At 52.6% G+C, this 10,447-nt stretch overlaps 1 protein-coding gene across 1 annotated transcript; it reads left to right on the forward strand.

Annotated features, from left to right (window-relative positions):
• Positions 1-6,089: 6,089 nt before the first annotated feature.
• Pnma8b (PNMA family member 8B) lies at positions 6,090-8,956 on the forward strand. The gene has a single exon (XM_036206480.1). It carries the CDS (start codon positions 6,530-6,532, stop codon positions 8,507-8,509), a length of 1,980 nt encoding a protein of 659 aa, XP_036062373.1. The 5' UTR covers positions 6,090-6,529; the 3' UTR covers positions 8,510-8,956.
• The last annotated feature ends 1,491 nt before the right edge of the window (positions 8,957-10,447 follow it).

The following is a 10,447-nucleotide window of genomic DNA, read 5'->3' on the forward strand; positions in this document are numbered from 1 at the left end:
CTGCAAGAGCAGCAAGTGCTCTTAACCCCTGAGCCGTCTCCCCAGCCCCCTCCCACTCCAGCCATCTCTTTTTGAGACAAGGTCTTGCTATGTGTTCCTGGCTGGCCTAGAACTCACAGAGATCCTCCTGCCTCTGCACTAGCTGGGGTTAAAGGTGAGTCTCACCACACACAGCCCTGCTCAAATCTGTTTTCTTTGTGGATAGATGTTCTGTATAAGGCTAGGTGTTTTTGCTAGTGAGACAAATGCAGTGAGATGGTCCAGCAAGTAAAGGCACTGGCTGCCAAGCCTGACCACCCGAGTTCAGTCCCAGGGACCCGCTTGGTGGAAGAGAAGCGACCCACCCCTTCAAGTTGACCTTTAACCTCCAAACAAGTGTGTACACACACACTCTCTCCTCACACACATGGACACACACAATGAATAAAACATAATAAAAGCAAAACAATCCAAATATGTTTGACCTTTCCCCCCCAAAGCACTTCAATTCTAGTCCTTGGAGGTAGAGGTAGGATCATAAATTCAAGAAAGAAAGAAAGAAAGAGGAAAAGCCAGCCATGCATGCCACCCCAGTTCCTAGGAGGCTTAAGGGATTGAGTTTGAGGCCAGCCTGGGCTATACAGAGAGACGTGTCTCAAATAAATTACATTTACCAGCCGGTGGTGGGACACGCCTGTAATCCCAGCACTCGGGAGGCAGAGGCAGGTGGATCTCTGAGTTCGAGGCCAGCCTGGTCTACAGAGCTAGTCCAGGACAGCCTCCAAAGCTACAGAGAAACCTTGTCTCGGAAAAAAAAAAATTACATTTGTTCTTACATTTTTTTTTAAAGATTATTTATTTATTTATTATGTATACAGCATGTCTGCCTGCAGGCCAGAAGAGGGCGCCAGATCTCATTACAGATGGTTGTGAGCCACCATGTGGGTGCTGGGAATTGAACTCAGGACCTCTGGAAGAGCAGCCAGTGCTCTTAACCTCTGAGCCATCTCTCCAGCCCCCAAAGGGCGTTTTTTTTGTTTTGTTTTTGTTTTTTTTTTTTAGTTTTCCAAGACAGGGTTTCTCTGTGTAGCTTTGCTCCTTCTCTGGAACTCGCTTTGGAGACCAGGCTGGCCTCGAACTCACAGAGATCCACCTGCCTCTGCCTCCCGAGTGCTGGGATTACAGGCGTGCGCCACCACTGCCCGGCTTTTTTTTGTTTTCTTTTTGGTACAGCTCTTGAGCACACAGCCACAGCAGCTGTGGGTCCGTGAGTGCATGGGCTACGTCGTCTCCAAAAGGCATCGTGTTTTCTGGGCACACCTCCCGGTTCTCCAGCTCTCACAACGCTTCCACCCCCTCTCTGTGCGGTTCCCTGGGCCTTTTGCGAATTGCTTTTGCGAATCTCATTCACGTATGTGTCACTCCACGGCCCGCCCACTACTCCTTGTCAGCTGCGATATCAAACGCCACGCAGGCTCTGGAAGTTTCCACTGAACACTGGGGAGGGAACAGCAGTGAAAAGCGCAGCTAACGTTTTGTTTCAGAATTCTCCATTACTTCAGCGTGTACGCTCCCCCCCCAACCCCGCGCGCGTGTGCGTGTGTGTGTGTGTGTGTGTGTGTGCGCGCGCGCGTGTGCGTGTGTGTGTGTGTGTGCGCGCGTGTGCGTGTGTGTGTGCGCGCGCGTGTGTATGTGTGTGTGTGTGTGCGCGCGCGTGTGCGTGTGTGTGTGCGCGCGCGCGTGTGCGTGGTGCGTGTGTAGGCCAAACGCTGGTATCAGGTGTCTTCCTCAAATCATTCTCTACCTCAATTAAAAAAAAATAGCAAAAATCTTGCCAGGCGGTGGTGGCACACGCCTTGAATCCCAGCACTCGGGAGGCAGAGCCAGGCGGATCTCTGGGAGTTTGAGGCCAGCCTGGGCTACAGAGCGAGATCCAGGACAGCCAAAGCTGCTATACAGTGGAACCATGTCTGGAGAAACCAATCAACCAACCAAACAAAGGCAAAACAACAAAAAACAAACAGAAAAACTGTTAAGAAAACCATTGCGTTTCTATCTGTGTGTGTGCCACACAGCCTGCGGGAGTTTGCGCTCTCTTTTTTTGGAGGAGGCTTCAGGTATCGAACATGGGTCCTCAGGCTTGGCAGCAAGTGTCATTACCCAAATCACTGGCCCTCTATCTCACTTTTTGATGCAAGCTCTTTCTTTGAAGCTGGAGTTCACTGATGCAGCTAGATTGGCCGGTCCAGCGAGCTCCAGGGATTCTCCTGTTTCTGCTTCTCCAGCGTGGAGTTTACAGGTGTGCGCATCCTTGCTAGCTTTGATGTAGGTGCGGTGGGACCAAACTCAGTTCATTGTGGTTATGTGGTAAGTACTGTGTTGACTAACTGGTCTCTCCAGCAACCTTCCTCCTTTTTTAGGTTCCAGCCTCAAGTAGCTCAGGCTGGACCTAGTACTGGACATGTAGTCAAAACTGCCCTCAATTCCTGATCATCATTTCTCCATCACTGGAGTCTTGGTTGGGGTGCCTGGGTTCCAGGTGCTAGCATGCCAGGCCAATGACCTCATACTCGGGAGAGAATTTCATAAAAACGTTTTATATGCTCCTTTCTTCCAGCTGTTTCCATGGGAACCTCAGGGACTGCAGCTAGACCAGTCACAGGTCCTTGCTGAATCCAGACAGGCTCATGACTCCAGCAGAAGTGCCCAGGGGAGGTCTGGAAAGGACATTCATGGTGCTCTGGATGTCCCTGACTGGTCCCCACTTAACTTTTTGCTTAGGGGGGTTAGGGGTCAAGTCTATCCTTATACTCTGGAGCTTCTGCTCTTGAAGGAGCCTCTGCTTCCTCAGTACCACGTAACTCTACCTTCTGGGAGTTTCTGAGTACCTGATTCTCCACCCAAACTTACTTAGGAAGGACAAAAACCAAACCAAACCCCAAGGCACGGTGGTACATACCTGTATTCCTAGCACTTAGGAGCCAAGGCAGGAGGATCCTGAGTTCAAGGATAGCCCTGGCTACATAGCAACACTGTGTGTCCAAACAAAACAACTCGAAATTTAAAAGGCTTAAACTGGGTATAGCTGTGCAAACCTCCAATCCCAGCTCTGGGGAAGCAGAGGCAGGAGGATTCCAGGCCAGTCAGGGCTGTGTACTAAGACTTTGTTACCCCTTCCTCTCACAGATTTCAAACCAGTATATAGACAGTTTGACAGATGTGTATCACCATGTGACCAATGACTGGTGCAGTTTATATATATATATATATATATATATTTTTTTTTTTTTTTCCGAGACAGGGTTTCTCTGTAGCTTTGGAGCCTGTCCTGGGCCAGCTCTGTAGACCAGGCTGGCCTCAAACTCACAGAGATCCACCTGCCTCTGCCTCCTGAGTGCTGGGATTACAGGCATGTGCCACTACTACCCGGCTTTTTGTAAAGCTATTACTTTTTTTTGTTTTGTTTTTCGAGACAGGGTTTCCCTATGTAGCTTTGCTCCTTTCCTGGAACTCACTTGGTAGCCCAGGCTGGCCTGGAACTCAGAGATCAGCCTGCCTCTGCCTCCCGAGTGCTGGGATTAAAGGTGTGTGCCACCACTGCCCAGCAATTAAAAAATTTTAATTTTATTTACTGTTATAGTGTGTCCATGAGTGTGCACGAGTGCCTGCCACATGTATGTCAGAGAAAAGCTTGGCAAAAAAAAAAAAAAAAAAAAAGTTCTCCTTTTTCACTGTGGGTCCCAAGAGTTGAACCCGGGTCCTCAGGCTTGTCAGCAGGTTCCTTTACCTGCTGAGCCATCTCCACTGCCCTAAATCATATACAGAAGTGGATGAATTTATTTTGTGATAAGGCATTCATTTTCACATGAGCTTTACCCACAGTTGTCCACGGCAGATATGAAAAAGCACCAACTTTGGATTCTCATCATGTCCTGTGGGTGCAAATCACATGTTCACACACACATCCCTAATGAGGTCCTCAGAACGAATTCCTGGAAGCCATCTGTAGCTTCCAAAGAGACTCATTATGACCAAGAGAAGGTACGATGGCTCTTTCATTGTTTTGTGTAAGGATACATGCACGTGATAACAGTCTACAGCCAGGTGCTGTGGGCCACTTTATATGATCCTGGCAGTGGTTGGCTGAGGCAGGAGGATTGCTGAAAGTTCAAGAACAGCCAGGGATACAGAGTGAAAGCCTGTTTCAAAACACATGAACAAAACTCAAACAAGGGACAGCAAGATGGCTCAGTGGGTCAAGGCACTCGCTACAAGCCTGAAGATCTGAGCTTAGTCCTTGTCCCACAAGGTGGAAGGAGAGAACTGACCAAGCTGTCCTTTCAACTCTACACATGGGCCGAGGTGCGCCCCACCCCACAAACAGAGTGAAATGAATAAAAAAATATTTTTTGGAGCCCAGGCCAATCTAGAGATAACCCTGTGTTCTTCCGGGATAGATAATATTTATTCATAAAATTCGCTTCTGCTTTTTATTAACTCATGATGGCTACTGTAAAATGTCATATCACGCAGGTGTTTTGTGCTTGAGGCTGGCATGGCGTTTCTGTCCCAGGGACATCCATTTTAGGAGTAGGAAGATGAAAGAAAAGCAGAGAAAATAGAGTAGGTGAGCGCTTTGCGCAGCGCCCGGTTGCCATGGGAACCGTGTCATCAACCTTCTTTCTACGGAAAAGGCAAATAACAAAAGCCAGAGGAGGGTGGGAACCTGAGGTGGTTTTGTTCTGTTTGTTTCTTTATTACTTAACAAATGCTTATGTAATGGCAAGCCTCCATAAACAATACACACAGCCATTGTTCAAGGAGCGGCAACCGCAAGCCGCCCCTCCCCCTGTCCTCTGGTGGGTTAGGGTCTCTAGGAGAACCCTTAGAAGGAGGCACAATGGCTGTCTCCATTTCACAGAGGATCAAACAGACCTGGAGAAGTTCTAGAAGATTCTCAGAGTCGCAGCTGGGAAAGCAGTAAGAATGGGTATAAATCCAATAGCTGGTCGACTAGACTCCATAGAGTAGGGGGACAGGCAGCTCAAGAGCTTTTAAAGGACTGGGCTGTGGAGATGGATCAGTGGATCCTCCAGAATCCGATTCCTGGGCCCACAGAGTGAAAGGAGAGAGCTAACCTCCTGAAAGTTGTCCTCTGACCTCCATACATATGCTGTGGCACACACATGCATCATATGCACCTGCATACACACTCACCACAAATGAAACAAAAAAATTTAAAAATAAAAATAAAGAATTTGGAAGATCTGAATACAGTGGCTCACACCTATGATCCCAGCATTTAGGAGACTGAGGCAGGAAGAGTGCCATGAGTTTGGGGCCAGCCTGGGCTACATAGTTTTGGGCTAACCTGGGCTATAAAGTGAGATCCTGTTTCAAAAACAGAATATAGGAGCTCCCTGGGCAAGTCTGGTACCCACTTACTATCATACACCCTAAATGATGGCCCTCAGCTCATGAAGAACAGCTAACTTTAGCATCCTTGCTTGGTATTGAGACTTCTATAGCATGAAAAAAGATAGAGCCTGTGTGAGGTCACACCTCCAAAGAACAATTTGATTTGGCGCTCTATAAAGCAAAGCTGTGGCTGTCCCGCGGGAACGGGGATGTAGTTCGGTTGGTAGAGTGCCTGCAGAGAATGCGTGAAACCCTGGCCTCGACTCCGAGAAACGCATTAAAAAATAACGCAGGCAAGAAACCACATATGCGCATAATTTCAGACCTTGTGGGGAGGATCAGAAGTTCAAGGTCATCTGTGGCTACTTGGTAAGTTCAAGGCTAGCCGGGTCTACAGGAGACCTTGCCTCAAAAAACAAAACCAAAGCAAACACCCCTTGTAGAAACATCTATGCTTTCAAAGGCGGTCTCTGTCCCCTGAAAGTAGACTGGTCCCCTTCAGTGCTCTGTAGGCTCCAGTGACTTTGCCCTGTTCTTCGCTTCAGTGGTCAAGCCCTCCTTCCCACCTGTCCCTTTAAGAGCAGCTGCTGCGATCACAACAGCGCAGACCCCAGCTGCTGCCTGCAGTGTTACTATGGAGACCCGGACTAGCAAAACGGGGCGGGGAAGGGGGACTGGATCTGCGCAGGCGCAGTCTGAGGCTGCCTTACCGCAGCGGCCCCGCTGAGCGTCTAGACCTGGTGCGCTCTTCGCTCTCCGCTTCAGACTCCGCGGGAGCGCAGGCGAGCTGCCGCTCCCACCCCCACGCCCACCAGGTGCATTGATCGTCTCCTTCCTGCACCCTAACAGCGGTGATCAGTCACCTAGGCTGTCAGGGACAAAGGGAAGTGAAGAACAGCCCGGGCCAGCCCGGAGACCGGACACGTAAGCCCCTTGCGGACCCTGAGATTGCCCGGGGGGAAGATCATTGCGTCCCGTTAGCCAGCAGGTTGCTAGAGCCGGGAGCCCCAGATCCCGAGCCTGGACTCTAACCCCTTCGAGTGGTCTTTCCAGAGTAGGATTGACCCAGCCTGTGTTCTGCAGTCCACCCGGCTCCCTCCCGCCCCAAGATTAGCCTCCACTGGGCAGCGTCATGGCCATGAACCTTCTGCAAGATTGGTGCAAGGAGCTGGAAGTGGAGGTCCACAGGGCCCTGCTGATCACGGGCATCCCTGAGCACCTGCAGCAGGCGGACATCGAAGCCACCCTGAGGCCGAACTTGCAACCCCTGGGCAGCTACAGGCTTCGGACTGTGAGATCTGTGACCAAGGAGAAGGCTCAGGCCGCCTTGGTGGAGTTTGGGGCAGACATAGACCACTCTGCCATCCCCATTCACATCCGGGGAGATAATGGAATCTGGAAGATCCTGAGTAAGGACCGCGGGCAAGATGCGCGGGTCCTTAGGCAGATGAGGCGCCTGTTGCTAGATGAAAGGCCCATGGATGACTTCAGAGAAATAGCCATCCCTCTGGTATTGGAGGCCCAGGCCCAGGCCAAGGGGTTGGGGAAGGAGGCCAAGAAGGCTGGCTCCTCCGAAGGGGCACCCAGGCACGGCCGTCGGGGCCGTCGGGGAGGCAAGCGCAGATCTAGAACCCACAGGTTCACGGCTCAGAAGGGCAAGAAGAGGGGCCGGGGAGGGCGCCGCGCCAGGAGTGAGTCGGAAGACTCATCCGATGACAGCCTGGGTATTGTCATAGAGGAGATCTATGCAGAGGACCTGAGCGTAGATGAGGACCAGAGGGCCCTGTATGCCACGCTCCAAGCAGCTGCCAAAGAGCTCACCAAGAAGTGGGCCTTCCGGGGAGACCAAGATGAAGGAGATGGCCCCCGAGAGTTCTTGGCACTTGTCACTGTCACCGACAAAGCTAAGAAGGAAGAGATCGAGAAAGACCTTCCTGGTACAGAGTCCATCTGCTTAAACATCAAAGATGAAAAGAGTGGGGTCCCTGATTTAGTTGCGCTCCTGGCTGTAAGAGATACCCCGGTAGTGGATGTAGATAGCGAGGGGGAAGAGGAAGATGAAGATGCAGAAGAGGAAGAAGAAGATGCAGACGATGATGATGATGATTCCGACGACGACGGCGAGTCTCTGGAAAATGTAGAGCGAGGAAAAGAAGGGGTGGACAACCCGGAGTTTGTGGCGATCGTGGCTTATACCGACCCCGCTGACCTCTCTGCCAGGGAGGAAATGCTCAAAATCGCTTCTGTGATTGAGACCCTAGGCTGGGGCGATAAAAAAGACAAAAAAGATGTCCTTCCTCAAGTCCTGTCTGTCATGAACAAGGACACCTCTGGGCCCAGAGTGAAGGTAGAGGAGGCCGGCCGTCAGGTGGACGCCATGGTCCTGAGGAAGGCGGAGGAAGATGGGAATCTTCTGGAATGTATCTCTACCTTGGCGGAAGCAGAGAACAGCACTAAGGGAAAGAAGTCTGGACTGGGTCTCCTCAGAGGGTGGACCGCTGAGGGCCACCAGGGTGGCCTCCTGGAGCTGGTGGCACTCCTGGCTGCGCAAGATATGGTGGAGTCAGTGAAAGAGGAAGAAGCCAGCAGGTGGGGCGGTGGTGGCAGTGGCGGCAGGAAGTGTGATCATAGCCAAGGCGGCTTATCCGACGTCCTGGCTTTCCTGGCCTCCCAGGAGAACCTAGAATCCAACGAGGACTCGGATGACGATTCAGACACAGCGTCTGAGGAAGATTCAGACGACACCGACAGCGAAGAGTCAGAACCCGGCGACAGCGTGTCCAAGAAGCCCCGCGCCAAGAGAGCGCGCACCGGCTCCAAAGGCCTGGCTCCTGCTGGCGCCACCGCGCTCTCCACCGCATCCAGGGCACGCAAACCCCGCAGGGGTGGCCGCGGTCGTGGCCGGGGCGTCACTCCAGAGAAGAAAGCGGGGAGCGGGGCTGCAACCGAAGACCACGCGGGCAACAACACCAACAAGAAGAAGAAGGGATCTGCGGGCACCGGGGCCCGTGCCAGGGCTGGCGAGGCCAAGGGACAGCCAGTTGCTGTTCCCAAGTCTACCCGCGGGAAGAAAGCACGTCGGGGCCCAAGGCGGGCGCCCAAATGCCGTTAGTGCCACAGACGTCACTAGGAGCCCTGTCTCTTGTGTGTGAACTCCCTCCCCCATTCTCTCGCTCTCTCCCCTGCTTCCCCCTCTCGCTTAACCGCGTGCATTTTGCTTTGTGCTCTGCCTCATCCCTGGCTGGCTATATGACCAGTGCCCAGCCTTCCCTCTTAGTTTCATGAACAGATGAGTGAGCGATCGTGATGGCTGAAGCCTCGATACGACGAAGAAAGAGACAAGACACTCGGATGCAGTGGCCAGTGGGTGCAGAGAAGATGTGGGCTTGGAAGACCCCAGCCTGACTGTGTGTGGGTACCTGGCACTCCTGCCTGCCTATCCTTCCAGGCACCTGCTTCAGGCCAAACAGCTGGTATCGACCGTGGGCCACCTCTGGCGTGTCGGGGCCTAAGGGGAAAATAAGAGAGTGTTGGGCATTACAGGCATTAGCTGAGCTTGGAAGGGCTAAGGGCCTTGTGCGTGCTTGTGTTTGTGTGTGTACTCCCAAAGTAAAAAGTCTGAGGGGGCTGGGAGAAGGAGGGATAGAAATGGGAGGAAGTAGAGGAGGAGAAGGAGGCTGGGGGGGGGGAGAGGGAGGAGGAAGAGGAGGAGATGGGGAGGAGGGAAAGGAAGGTGGTGTTAACCCACCCGTCTGAGGCTCTGCAGGTGGGAAAGATTGGAAGCCAAGCCACCCCACCAGCCTTTGTCCACAGGATGAACTGGGAATGCTCTGCCAATGGGTTCTGATTTGGAAAACTTACAGGAAATCCAGATTTCTGGTTTCTCTGGGCAAGCCCTGCCCCTTCTACCGTGGCGCCTCAGCTCCATCGCACCAGCTGTTTCTGGCCACTGCTCAGCTGTTTGCCCTTGTAACTCTTGACTGACATGACTTACATATGACAGTGGAGTCCCTTGTCCACCCCTCCCCCCACTCACATGCAGCAAACACCCCAGATCCCCTTCAAGGGTCAAGTGTCCCTATTGTATGTAGGAAACAGTTGCTCTACCCCACCCTGGTATTATCCACCCCCCAGTAAGCCTGGCTGACATTGGCCAGGCTCCAGCCCTCTGCTGTCCCCAAGAGCAGCCACTTCGGCTGTGTGTTTTCCTGTAGTGCTACGTGCCGAAGCCCTGGCTGCTCAGTTCTGTGTTTTGCTGTGTAGATAATGCTTTTCCTAGCACAGCACCTTTCATCCTCTTGTTCACGTGTGTGTGCGCGTGTGTGCGTGTGTGCGTGTGTGCGTGTGTGTGTGTGTGTGTGCGCGCGCGCGCGTGTGTGTGTGTGTGCGTGTGTGTGCGTGTGTGTGTGTGTGTGTGTGTGTGTGTGTGTGCGCGCGCGCGCGCACCCATGTCCAAGTTTCTATTCCCAGGAAGTGACCAGTTTGTGGTGCCTGGACCCTCTAGGATGTAACAGAAGTTCTGGCCTGTCCTCACAGCCCTGACTGGACAGTCTGACACCATGGCAGGGGCATACAGAAGCTGCGAGGACTGTGGGTACCTCCTTGTACTCAGAAGCAGCCCTCTCCTTGCTTCCCAGGACCAGTGATGATAAGATGGATGGAGAAGCAGGCCAGAGTGGTCTGTGGCTGGAGAGGAAGCCTCTCTTCGTGTGGGCTGATGGACTTGGGGTCTGGTGGAATTCCTGAGTAACCTGTGGCTGGGGAGGGCCCCGCCGGTCACTTCTCCCTGCATAGTTATAGGTACCTGTCCATGTGCTGTGTGACCCGGGATCCTTCAGTGAAACATAATGAGGCATCTTTTGGCTGTTGTTTCCTCTGTGGTCTGAACAATGATGTGCGTGTATACCAGGTTGAATGGCATGCCTTGCCATCATGGCTGACACCTCCCTGGCTCCTGCTCCCCCCCCCATCCCATAGCCCTATGTGGAATCCCATGCCCCTCCACACTCCAATTCACCCCTGGACCTTGCCAGTTTAATTGAGCCTTTCA

Source organism: Onychomys torridus, chromosome 1, assembly GCF_903995425.1.
Source record: "Onychomys torridus chromosome 1, mOncTor1.1, whole genome shotgun sequence".
In the NCBI taxonomy this organism is placed as follows: domain Eukaryota; kingdom Metazoa; phylum Chordata; class Mammalia; order Rodentia; family Cricetidae; genus Onychomys; species Onychomys torridus.